Genomic DNA, 14,561 nt, shown 5'->3' on the forward strand with positions numbered 1-14,561 from the left:
AATGATACAGGCTGGATGATATTTAGCCCGACCGATCGCTACCACATTATAAGCACAACTGAGTAATTATTAAAATTTTTGCTGAACACAATTTAGCATAAAATTTTGCAGAAAATAGCTAATAAAGCTAACCGAAGGAGAACGGAAAAATGTATAGTAGAGCAATAGTACCTCACTCCCCCTCGAATTACTCTAATAGTTCGCGAGGTATGAAAAATAAGGCAAGAGGAAAGCTAAAAGCAAAAAGAAAGAAAAGGTCAATTTATCGATAGTACATCGGATATTAACCGGGAGCGTAACTTCCCGACCCTAAAAGTAGGGATCCTGGTTAGGTAGTAAAGGCCTGTAAAAATATATCAATCGAATAAAAAGAAAAAGAAGAAAAAGAAAAAGGAAAAAACGGAATGGCTAATTCCTAATAAAGTTTACTTTAAGTAGGACATAAATAATGTCAGATAAAGTCAAATTGTCAGTAATGCTAAGAGAACGAAAGACGGAACCTGTCAGATAAGGTCGGATTGTCAGTAATGCTTAGAGAACAAAAGAGGGGACATGGTAAAAACCCCGTAAGGAATCTACCAAGCATACTTTACCGTAGCCCAAGGCGGGAAAAACAAAACGCCTGCAGCAACCTCACTAGACTTATATAACTACAAAGCGTCATGCGCCACCTAAGATTTGTCAAGAATTAGCCGGTGTTTTTTGGATGAACAAAAGCATAATAGCGCCCTCTATAATAGAGAAAACAAAACCAATAATACTCAGATGTAGAAGAGAAATCCTAGTATAATATAGAATTCATTCCTACTGTAAAGAACCCATATAGGTACCACTTTTCTAAGGCGTAAGCTATATATAGCGAGTTCAAAACAGCAGTCCCTAGTATGTACATGTATATACAAAGGCTAATTAGTACACCACTCGCTATATCTATACCCTATATTAAAAAACAATAATGATTACATTAAGACCACGGCAATATCCAAAATGTATATAACAGTTTAATAAACTGCCTGCCTAATATTTTCGATAATTTCCAACTGGTTTAAATTATCGTGGTACTTTTTTAGTGCTATGGATAAAGCAGTACTCATATGTTTCAAAATGAAATTATATGGGAAACCGTTATCCAATAATTTATGCTTAAGATCGATAAGCGCATATATAACATCACTTTTATTATTACAAATATATACTCTTCTGATAGTTTGTGTCACTATAATGTTTTTAAGTATACGTACAGAGATATTAGTACCCCAACGGGTTAAGTCTATAGTTTTGAAATTGAATTCTTTGCGTTTGTCAAATAGCTTGGTAGATAGTGTATTATTATTAATCTGAATATCTATGTCCAGATATGCTACTTTAAAAGGGTCACCGTTGTTAGTGACTTCTAGAACCAACTCCTGCGGGTAGTGTTTAACCGCTTCTGTAAGAAAGCTAGTATTGTTGAACACAATTAGGTCATCAATATATCTGAACATATGGATATCTTTAACAAAGTTGTTTTCAAAATGATGCAGATATAAGTTGGCGATGAGACACGAGCTACTCGCCCCCATGGCAATGCCAGCATGCTGTATGAAAATATTACTACCATTATAAATATAGCTGTTGGAAATACAAAGATTAATCAAGTTATCCCAATAATTACGTTGGCAGGGTAAAATTTGGCTATATTCTGTAAAATAATTATTTAACACCAATTTTAGACTATCATGTGGGATGCTAGTAAATAAATTTTTGAAATCATATGTATTTATATGTTTGATGCTATTCATATTGTTCTTTATAAAGGTTAAAATAGGTCTATTGTTATTAATAATTCTGGAGGAATCTATAGCCTTGAAAATCATGCTGAGCAATTCAACTAGCTTACTATGTGGGACTTTTGAGTAGCTATTTCTACAAGATGTAATAAATCTGAAACTAATAGGCGATTTGTGAAACTTGGGAATACCATACAAATACGGAAAATTAGTATTATAGTTACTAATTTTTAACCTTTTTTGTATAGCCAGTAGCTTTTTGGTAATAGTACCAAGGTTACAGTTAGATTTAGTATATGTAGCACTGCTATGTAGTTCATTGTATAATAGTGTGGCATAGAATTTTTTGCAGATGAAACTGTAATTATTAGCGGCCTTATCTATAGTTGTTATGATAAATATATCCTGTAACTCCTTTAAATGTCGTTTGATTAACTGCATATTATATCTTTTGCTATCTCTAATGGTATGATGCTTCCTATGTAAAAGCATACTAAATATATGTTGTTTAAAATCGCTATTAGTAAGAACTAGCCAATTATAGAAGGCCTCTAGTGGTAAATTAAACTTATAGGCCAATTTAAGGCAAAAATGCATAAGGTCAGAATGTATTAGTTTGGTTATAAGATTAGCATTAAGGCTAGTGTTAGGTCTGTATTTAAAACCGTAGGAAAGAACAGATCTCAATTCCTGGTGAGGAACCAGGTTAAGATTACCAGTAATTACATGCCCATGATGTAAGTCAACGAAATCATGGTATTGTGGTAAGTGGCAGTAGCAAATAGCATCCTGGTAGACATTATCTAAGTTGCAGGCTAGCTGCTTATAATTACAAGCAGTAAGCCCAAAAGGTTTATTGTAACTAAACCTAGTTACTATATTCCTATTACTGAGTGGAAAACTGCTAACATGTTTATTTAATATCTCCTTTAACGGTAAGTAGTCAAATATAATGTTACTGAATTTAATATTGATATAGATGTTATGGATAACAGGTTTATTACATAGACGATATTTAAAAATATCCCTAAGTAAGTGGTCAAGATGCTGGTTACGATGTGAATATGTCTGGTTAATTTTTTCTAAGGCTTTTAACTTGCTATGCTTGAGGCCGAATAAGATATCATGTATGAGTTTAATATTTATAACATTTTTATCCCAAGTATCCAGCATGTCGGTAAATTTTCCTAAAGTATGCTTAGTGCGCATTTGAATGCCAGTACCAGTATTGTTAAAAACTTTGTTTCTCATCTTACTACGTGGCAATTTAGGCTGGGATCTATTAGCCATATGAAAAAGTTTATAAACACAAGTATCTAAACTACCAATATTATAATTACGTCCATTAAACAAACTATTGAGACCATAAGGGTACAGGGTTTTATATTTAAGAATAATGCAGTTTTCACGTTGTAATCTAATGCTGTGTCTATGTTCAATATCTAATATAGTAATAGAAATATTATCGAAACTATGTGTTTGGAAGTGCTGCAGTTCAATGTCATTTTTATTAACAAAATTATTAATATGGGATCTGTGCCCATTAATTCTAATATGTAATTCACCTCCTGTTTGTCCAATATACTTAGCCATACACGTATTACATGTAATTAGGTAAATAGCTCCCCTAGAATGGCAGAAAACCGGATCATAGGTATTATGGGAGACATGTTTAATGTTCATGGCCGGGCAAGTTTGACATCTCATATTGTTGCATTTGTTGAATTTTAAGTATAGCTCCGATGCAAAAGTCCTCGTGTCCAAATGTAAGTTATTGTCTATAGTATCATTAACCGGGCGGTTACTTGGTAAGCCTAATACATTAGATGCAACATGGCTATTTTGGTTACTTATCGGATCACTCATAGCCATAGTAGAATCCGCGGTACAGTTTAGCCTACGCGACCGACGTAGTATCTTATGATTATTCAAAGTGTAGTAACTCATGATAGTATTATAAGGTAAAAATAACTAAAAAATGGGGGAAATACAGTTAACCATCGACTATATATCTTACCAAACTCACAGAGTATGATAACTAGCATAATAGTATCCTTATACTTTAATATAGCGAAAACAAAAATATTGATATAAAAAGATGTAGAAATTTAATGTAATTAGATAACGATAACGATAAGGAGAATCCTTGCAGACCAGTCAATACATAGGCAAACTCCTAATTAATAAAGCATCCATAAAATTACTGAGTTTAGGTTGTAAAGATGTAAAATTATAGTTAAAGTGTAATATATAGAACACCCAATTAATGCCATCAAACGATCGAACATTACATCGGACGTTATGTATATACTAAATAGATACGTTATAGTGTAAAGTTAATATCTTTAAAGTTTGAAAATCCATATAGCCATAGTCCTGCCATATCTCCAGTATACATGAAAACCAAAATATAAATCATATTAAGTAAATTAATAAAATAATAAAATAATAAGCCCAACACAGGAAAATTATTTTGCAAGGAACTTTGTCGAGGGCTAAACCCTTACAAAATAACCAACCCATGCTAGACTGAGCCATCGGTTTCTGTTATCATCTGCCTGTATACTAAAGCCAAAATAATATAATAGTGGAAATGTGGAATAATTTAGTATAACATTAACGTAAGATTTGAGACAAATGTAAGTCTAGAATGCCAAAACAACAAGTGTCGTACCGTAATACATAACAACAATTTATAAATGATACAGGCTGGATGATATTTAGCCCGACCGATCGCTACCACATTATAAGCACAACTGAGTAATTATTAAAATTTTTGCTGAACACAATTTAGCATAAAATTTTGCAGAAAATAGCTAATAAAGCTAACCGAAGGAGAACGGAAAAATGTATAGTAGAGCAATAGTACCTCACTCCCCCTCGAATTACTCTAATAGTTCGCGAGGTATGAAAAATAAGGCAAGAGGAAAGCTAAAAGCAAAAAGAAAGAAAAGGTCAATTTATCGATAGTACATCGGATATTAACCGGGAGCGTAACTTCCCGACCCTAAAAGTAGGGATCCTGGTTAGGTAGTAAAGGCCTGTAAAAATATATCAATCGAATAAAAAGAAAAAGAAGAAAAAGAAAAAGGAAAAAACGGAATGGCTAATTCCTAATAAAGTTTACTTTAAGTAGGACATAAATAATGTCAGATAAAGTCAAATTGTCAGTAATGCTAAGAGAACGAAAGACGGAACCTGTCAGATAAGGTCGGATTGTCAGTAATGCTTAGAGAACAAAAGAGGGGACATGGTAAAAACCCCGTAAGGAATCTACCAAGCATACTTTACCGTAGCCCAAGGCGGGAAAAACAAAACGCCTGCAGCAACCTCACTAGACTTATATAACTACAAAGCGTCATGCGCCACCTAAGATTTGTCAAGAATTAGCCGGTGTTTTTTGGATGAACAAAAGCATAATAGCGCCCTCTATAATAGAGAAAACAAAACCAATAATACTCAGATGTAGAAGAGAAATCCTAGTATAATATAGAATTCATTCCTACTGTAAAGAACCCATATAGGTACCACTTTTCTAAGGCGTAAGCTATATATAGCGAGTTCAAAACAGCAGTCCCTAGTATGTACATGTATATACAAAGGCTAATTAGTACACCACTCGCTATATCTATACCCTATATTAAAAAACAATAATGATTACATTAAGACCACGGCAATATCCAAAATGTATATAACAGTTTAATAAACTGCCTGCCTAATATTTTCGATAATTTCCAACTGGTTTAAATTATCGTGGTACTTTTTTAGTGCTATGGATAAAGCAGTACTCATATGTTTCAAAATGAAATTATATGGGAAACCGTTATCCAATAATTTATGCTTAAGATCGATAAGCGCATATATAACATCACTTTTATTATTACAAATATATACTCTTCTGATAGTTTGTGTCACTATAATGTTTTTAAGTATACGTACAGAGATATTAGTACCCCAACGGGTTAAGTCTATAGTTTTGAAATTGAATTCTTTGCGTTTGTCAAATAGCTTGGTAGATAGTGTATTATTATTAATCTGAATATCTATGTCCAGATATGCTACTTTAAAAGGGTCACCGTTGTTAGTGACTTCTAGAACCAACTCCTGCGGGTAGTGTTTAACCGCTTCTGTAAGAAAGCTAGTATTGTTGAACACAATTAGGTCATCAATATATCTGAACATATGGATATCTTTAACAAAGTTGTTTTCAAAATGATGCAGATATAAGTTGGCGATGAGACACGAGCTACTCGCCCCCATGGCAATGCCAGCATGCTGTATGAAAATATTACTACCATTATAAATATAGCTGTTGGAAATACAAAGATTAATCAAGTTATCCCAATAATTACGTTGGCAGGGTAAAATTTGGCTATATTCTGTAAAATAATTATTTAACACCAATTTTAGACTATCATGTGGGATGCTAGTAAATAAATTTTTGAAATCATATGTATTTATATGTTTGATGCTATTCATATTGTTCTTTATAAAGGTTAAAATAGGTCTATTGTTATTAATAATTCTGGAGGAATCTATAGCCTTGAAAATCATGCTGAGCAATTCAACTAGCTTACTATGTGGGACTTTTGAGTAGCTATTTCTACAAGATGTAATAAATCTGAAACTAATAGGCGATTTGTGAAACTTGGGAATACCATACAAATACGGAAAATTAGTATTATAGTTACTAATTTTTAACCTTTTTTGTATAGCCAGTAGCTTTTTGGTAATAGTACCAAGGTTACAGTTAGATTTAGTATATGTAGCACTGCTATGTAGTTCATTGTATAATAGTGTGGCATAGAATTTTTTGCAGATGAAACTGTAATTATTAGCGGCCTTATCTATAGTTGTTATGATAAATATATCCTGTAACTCCTTTAAATGTCGTTTGATTAACTGCATATTATATCTTTTGCTATCTCTAATGGTATGATGCTTCCTATGTAAAAGCATACTAAATATATGTTGTTTAAAATCGCTATTAGTAAGAACTAGCCAATTATAGAAGGCCTCTAGTGGTAAATTAAACTTATAGGCCAATTTAAGGCAAAAATGCATAAGGTCAGAATGTATTAGTTTGGTTATAAGATTAGCATTAAGGCTAGTGTTAGGTCTGTATTTAAAACCGTAGGAAAGAACAGATCTCAATTCCTGGTGAGGAACCAGGTTAAGATTACCAGTAATTACATGCCCATGATGTAAGTCAACGAAATCATGGTATTGTGGTAAGTGGCAGTAGCAAATAGCATCCTGGTAGACATTATCTAAGTTGCAGGCTAGCTGCTTATAATTACAAGCAGTAAGCCCAAAAGGTTTATTGTAACTAAACCTAGTTACTATATTCCTATTACTGAGTGGAAAACTGCTAACATGTTTATTTAATATCTCCTTTAACGGTAAGTAGTCAAATATAATGTTACTGAATTTAATATTGATATAGATGTTATGGATAACAGGTTTATTACATAGACGATATTTAAAAATATCCCTAAGTAAGTGGTCAAGATGCTGGTTACGATGTGAATATGTCTGGTTAATTTTTTCTAAGGCTTTTAACTTGCTATGCTTGAGGCCGAATAAGATATCATGTATGAGTTTAATATTTATAACATTTTTATCCCAAGTATCCAGCATGTCGGTAAATTAACTTTACACTATAACGTATCTATTTAGTATATATATATATATATATATATATATATATTTTTTTTTTTTTTTTTTTAATGGAAACTCCAAATATGAAAGGTGTTAGGTGCTTGGTGAATGGGATGATGACTGAATACCTTTAGGTCAAGAATCCCTCTAATGCAACCATTGTGATAGTAATTCTGCTCAGTATGAGAGGAATGGCAGGTCTGGATAATTGATCCAGAGGACTTATGACTGAACACCTTTAGGTCAGAATCCCATCTATGCAACGATGCCAATCCTGCCTTCGTACTTTCACGGTACGAGGCAAATGGAAGGAGCCACCAGAATGACATCACGGCAGCTGTTGAGACCATGTGGCTGCTGCTTTTATGGTCATGCTGTTCAGGTTTGATGTGCAGGTAGACATCATCTGAGGATGGTGATGGTCTGGGAATCTTGCAGAGAAGAGCGGTGACTATACTGCACTCTGCAGGGGATTCCTCTGACCAGGGATTTCAATGTGAAGTTATCTATAGTACTTAGTAGCACGTGTGCATGTGTTATATACACAATAAGCCAAAATATATGGACATGTGCATGTGTAAAATTTCACTTAATGATCTTTTAAACTGGAAAATGGAAGATAATCAGAGACTGGTGTTTCTGTTTTATGTCTAAAATGTTTTTTTTTGCAATTTATAGTAGAATTAATATATTTTTTTGAAAGTAAAAAGGGTTGTAAAACACATTGCATAATTTAAAATATTTAATTTTTTATTAAAACTCAAAACGTACACATGAGAAGTCTGCAATCTATTAAAAAAAGATGAAATGTTGGTGCTGTTTAAGTGGAATTCAAAAAATCCAAAACATTTTTAAATTAAAGAGAGAGTTGGGCACCTGTCAGTTGACCCACCACCATATTTATTACATTTTTGACACCATCACTGCCAGGTTAAAACTAGATGGTGCGAATTGGTACCATCAACTGTGATGCACTATATAATCTTCTGAAATATTTTGCCTCACACAACAGTTGTTCTCTGGATGTGTTGGCCACTGCAACTTTAACGTTTTCCCGAGTTCTTCTCTTCAAGGATCTGATCTATATATATTAACCCCAGAAGATGAAATTATCCTCCATTCTGCAGACATCACAGGGAGTGATGTCTGGAGAATGAGGCAGCCATGCACCAAGACTTATTATCATAGTAGCAGAATCTTGTTGGAAATGTCCATAGAATTTTTTTTGTTTATTAGTTCCCTAAAAAATGGTTGTAATACTAGACTTATGTACCCCTCACTATTAATTGTTTCTGAAAAAACATAGATGATAATACTTTTTTCATCCAAACCACATCAAATACCCATTTTTACATTGTGGAAAAGAACCTTGAGCAGAAGATCCAGTATCTGTTATTTTGACTGTCCACTTGTCTATTTAAATAAAACCATGTTTAATCTGCAAAAAAGCATCTGTTCTGGGTTGTTTCTTTTTCATGAAATGACTTAAGGAACCATTTGCAAAAGCCAACCCTGGCTATGGGTTTTTGCAATACCCTTCACGACTCCCAATTCTTGTTCAAGTTACCTAATGGACTTAAGAGACAGATTTCCAGAGAGACACCACTTAATACTCTAGTCTCATTTCAGGTCTTGTGTGAGATGTCATGTCACTTCAGTTTAATGTCCAATTATACATCTTTGTTCTCAGTTTGTTTAGTGAGTTATTTTATTTCTGCCTGAAATGCAGATACTGGGAAATTTTCCCCAACACTTCTTAGCACAATTATGCAGCATATAGCAGTTACACGAACACTGCTGTTTTAGTGTGAAGTTATCTATGACTAACACAGAGATAAAGCTTCACAGCACTAGTCAAATGTGGCTGTAGTAAGTGTGACATACTGACCTCATCAAGCCTCTCTATACCCTCTATCACTGGAGCTGACCATGTGAAACTGTTGGTGAGTGATGTGCTGTTGACGTGTTTGCCGAGCCTCTCTGTCCCTTCTTATCACTGGAGCTGACTGTGTTAAAATGCTGTTGAGTGATGTGCTGTTGGCCACATCCATTGTCAGCCTCAAAATACCTCTCTGTATTTTAAAGCAGTGATTCCTTCAACTTAACATGTTCCCTTAAATGCTCCCCATGGGACTTTTGTACATAAAGCTTAGCAATTCTGCCATTTGAAATTCCTTTTTTTTCTAATGCTGTCAAGTATATCACGTGATTTTTTAATGAATCACTAAGGTATTGTTAAATCTTTTCCCTTTGGGCTTCAATTTCATTTTTGGGAATATTATCCAGAGAATTGGTTCCTTATCCAAAGTCGTTAGACAAACAGTCATATGAACAGGTGCAATCACAGTGAACTGATCAGTCTTCATGTTGCCATTTGTTAGGATATAGCACATCTTTCTAATGCTGCTGATTGATTGATTGTCTGTCCTTCTTTAGACATGGTAATTGCAGAGATCAATCCAAGTTTTACTGCCTGTAATACCTTTAACAAGAAATCTGGGTAATTTCTTCAGAAAAAAAGATTGCTTTTGCAAAAATTTTGAACAGTGAGATCCTGCTTTTATGAATAAACTGTCAAAACCCATTCAACATTTTCATCTGTTCTGCTTGTCAGTGGCTATCCGAACTGTTTATAGTCTGTGGGAGTTTATCTTTTGAATCTGGATAACTATCTGCATATATATTTATGTTCAGAAGTTAGTTGATTCTTAGATGATTAAGGAATTTTTATGGGGTTTTTAGGGTCCACAGTCTAATGAAGGACCCTTATAATGTCACTCGGTTGTCTGTCCATCCGTCTGTCACAGCATTGTATCTCTGGAACTATTTCAACCTATTGACTTGAATATATATATATATAGAATCAAATTACTAAAGCGTGGAACTGTGATGTTATATTTACTAATGCTATAATTACTAAAGCATGGACGGCTATTTATATATAATTTTTATTGAGTTTAATATTTATGTTTAACCATTGTTGCCTAGGGTCCGGTTAGTTCATGGATTGCTTCATGTTTTTAAACACAGGATGGCCTCTACATTTTAACATTATTTCATTACTATATATATATATATATATATATATATATTTAAATAATGACAAAAGTTAAAATATAATAAAATAAATAAATAAATATTGAGCTTTCATTAGAGGCAGCAACATGCACATCCTCCATATGAAGCCAAGATATATCCAATATTTTAAAATAAAATAAAGTAAAATATAAGCCAGTAGTATGGCAAAAACTGTAGAGCGAAAATTAACATAAAAATAACCCAAAAAAATGAACGAACGGGAAAGGTAAAATAAAGGTAAGACATAAACAGTAGCCGAAAAACCCTTATATAATTTAGCACTTTAAATCCAATTAATAAAACCGATATAAAATTTAAAATAATGCCAATTACATAATAGTTTAGCAGTACCCCCCCCCAGAAAGGTACCAGTTCCGAAAGACGTGAAATATCACCAAAAAGGGTTAATGGAACTGCTAGAAGATAACAAAATCAAAATAAAATAAATGAAAGCTGAATATTTATTTATTTATTTTATTATATTTTAACTTTTGTCATTATTTAAATATAATTTAAAGGTAGTAATGGGTTGATATGCTAATTAAGAAGCGCCTGCGCCTCCATCTATTTTCTTTTTTTCTTTTATATAAGCTGGTTCACCTTACATTATGTCAGTGGTGTGGCTCTGCTTTAGAGTGCTGTCTGTTCTATAATTTATTTTTCGCTGCATAAGAACCACCGCCGTGCAAATCCTCTGCATTGGTGGATCGATCGGAGGAGGAATGGGTGGTTTGGTTCTTCGATCTTTTCGCCTTTGCGACGATTTGTATAACGATTGAAATGCAGCGATTCCATGACCATTATTGGCCTCATGGTCCTCTGTCGATATGGGGCATTAATGGTCAGTCTGTTTTTTTGATTTTATTTTATTTTGATATCTTCTAGTAGTTCCATTAAACCTTTTTGGTGATATTTCACATCTTTTGGAACTGGTACCTTTCTGGGGGGGGGGGGTACTGCTAAATTATTATGTAATTGGCATTATTTTAAATTTTATATCGGTTTTATTAATTGGATTTAAAGTGCTAAATTATATAAGGGTTTTTCGGCTACTGTTTATGTCTTACCTTTATTTTTCCTTTCCCGTTTGTTTTATTTTGGGTTATTTTTATGTTAATTTTCGCTCTACAGTTTTTGCCATACTACTGGCTTATGTTTTATTTTATTTTATTTTAAAATATTGGATATATATATATATATATATATATATTTTTTTTTTTTTTTTTTTTGTGCTTTTGATCAAGTATCATCTGCAATTGCTGTTAATTTAATGCCGTGTATCTGAAGCTGTTTTCCTAAGCAGGAAACAAAACTTGGTGCAAACTTTATTGAGTTGCGTATTTCAAAAATATGAAGTGCATCCTGTATGTCTTTATTGAACAATGTATGTAACTAACCCAACAGAGAATGGTATGCTAAAAAGCAAGTATAGCTACTTTTTCAGTAATTTCAAAATAGCTGGGAAAATTCATACTATTATTGAGTGGCATTGTTAGTTGAATATTTTCATAACTTTTGGGTAACACCTTGTGTATACTTCAAGTAAAATTCACATTTTGCCAGCATATTGTATACTAAAACAATACTCTGTTTCTTTTAGACAGCAGTTTTGGAATGTGTTAATATACCCAAGCATCAAGTACTGGTTGCAAATACTCATCTATATTTCTATCCTGATGCTGATCACATTAGATTACTTCAGGCTGCCATGTGTTTACGGTGTTTAGAACAGTTACTTGAGAATATCAGACAACAGGTAAGTTTTTTAAACATTAGAAAGTGAATTATCTTGGAAGTGAATATAAATGTAACCTTATTTATTTAAACTTTATAAAACAGATATTTTTGCCTCTGTTTTTTAAAATTTTTATATTTTTATTTATAAGCGAATTGAACTCCTCCCTGTCATGTGTAAATAAAAAAAAAAAAAAGTAGGACTGGCAGGTAGTGCACCACGGTCTTGTTTGTACTCTTCTTCTGATAATTGCATATGCTTCTCTTTAACAGAAGCAGTTCACATTTAACAATTTGGTACTTATTATATGTATATCAGTTTATTTCACTTCCATTAAAATATTCAACGAGAGAGTAGATTTATTTAAGCGCTCAAAACCTACAGTATTATTATGTTTATTTCCAAATTGGAAATATGTACATAATGAAGTCAAAAGTTATTGTGGTATTTTCTTACCATTTCTTCAGTCACTGCAAAGACAGCAAGGAAGGGTTATAGTCATGATCCCTGGGCTTACTTGTTCCCTGAGGTTAACATTACATATTATTGTTATTTACTATATAAAATTAACCTTAAAACAAAATTCTTCAAATTAGATCTAAGTTTTATTTACTAAAACTTTTAATTCTATTAAAAAATTTTAAGAATTTCATAATAATAACCCTTGATTACTCTCTTTTCAGTCAGTGAAGAAGTGATAAGAAAATACCACAAAGCATTTGACTCCATTAAGTACATTTGGATAATTGCCGTTTTGTTGAATCTAAACCACGGTCTTGTTTGTACTCTTCTTCTGATAATTGCATATGCTTCTCTGTAACAGAAGCAGTTCACATTTAACAATTTGGTACATATTCTTTAATCTTAACTTCCAGATATTGGAATAGGATTTTTTATTTATTAGAATATTATTTTGAAATAATTTGAGATGCCATTTAATTTGTGTATAGAATGTGTCTAACATATTTTCTAAATGAAGTAATTTTTTTTTGGAATGACTTTAGAGAATAAATCGAGATGAAAATATAAATGATCAGCAGGCAAATGTAGTGTTTTCGTAAGTAAAGAGTGTATCAGTGCAAGATTTATTTGAGTATAAATGGTTGTCTAAGACCCTAGAATAACTATGTAGTGGACCAGCAGTATTCATCTGAGTGAATCATCTTTAATCTACATAACACAAATTTTAAAATCCAGAGGTTGATGGCTGTAGATTCCTAGAAGCATTATCCTCACATTCAGGACTTCCTTGTGGAAATGAATGGTAAAAACCAGTCATCATAAAGACAGTCTTTCTTCTGCTTTTAGTACATCCTTCAAGATTGTTGGAGGATTTCATTGTATTCAGGTACCCATCTGAAAGCTTCATCTCAGGCAACTGTAATGTTTTCTGTTGCATTCTTTACTTTTGAAGCATTTCCGAAATTCCCTTAAGATCCAAAGTCCTGTTCTCAATTGGTGGTCTCTAAGCATTTAGTGAATGTGATCATATGGTAGTTCTGCTTGAAATCTGCAGTCACTTTCTGGAATGTGGGTTGTAACGTTGATTTTGTACTTTGTCATTCCATCTCCACACCATCACTAATTTGCCTCAGGGTTATCTGGGTGATCTGGAGCATTGTTGACAATTTGCAGTGTCCTCTCTGCAATGTTGTGTTTTCTGGGGTTAAATCTTTACTGCAGGGCACAAATGATGGCACACTCTTGGAACAAGGCCATGGTAATCCAAGCTTTCTTGACTTCCAAACTGCAGGAAGATAAAATCTTTCAAAGCTCTTGGATTCCTATAGTGGTGAACAAGCGTTGGTTTCAACTTGAAAAACCAAGTAGCATTTTGTTCAGAAGAATTTAGTTGATTCTTAGATGATTAAGGAATTTTTATGGGGTTTTTAAGGGCCATAGTCTAACGAAGGACCCTTATAATGTCACTCGGTTGTCTGTCCATCCGTCTGTCACAGCATTGTATCTCTGGAACCATTTCAACCTATTGACTTGAAATTTTGCATGGGTTTGTACATCATGTGGGCCAACATAACGTCATATTGATCGTTGTTGACAAAAATTTGTCTGAGAAATGAGGGGACAAAAATGTTGTTGACAACCTATATCTTATTATACACCATTGGAAAGAGTTCAACAAGTAGGTTTAAAATATAATTTTAAAATATTTTTCAAATTAAAAATGGTGGCACCAGGCAGGAAAATGTAATTTTTGGCCTCCCCCCCCCCTCTATTTCTGTCGCTAATGGAGCTAGAAATTTAAAAATCACATTAGCTATGCATGTTTCGATTGAAATCTATCATTTACTTTTTGTGTT

At 33.1% G+C, this 14,561-nt stretch overlaps 1 protein-coding gene across 1 annotated transcript in view; it reads left to right on the forward strand.

Moving 5' to 3' along the window:
- LOC150082257 (2',5'-phosphodiesterase 12-like) overlaps positions 1-14,561 on the forward strand; it is a 66,906-nt gene that overhangs the window by 45,256 nt on the left and 7,089 nt on the right. The window contains exon 5 of the mRNA XM_090380464.1: positions 12,109-12,264. Within this exon, the coding sequence (XP_090236590.1) occupies positions 12,109-12,264 (156 nt within the window). The remainder of the gene's footprint in view (positions 1-12,108; positions 12,265-14,561) is intronic.

This window comes from Mastigoproctus giganteus, chromosome 8 (genome assembly GCF_048544385.1).
Source record: "Mastigoproctus giganteus isolate SK-2022 chromosome 8, ASM4854438v1, whole genome shotgun sequence".
In the NCBI taxonomy this organism is placed as follows: domain Eukaryota; kingdom Metazoa; phylum Arthropoda; class Arachnida; order Uropygi; family Thelyphonidae; genus Mastigoproctus; species Mastigoproctus giganteus.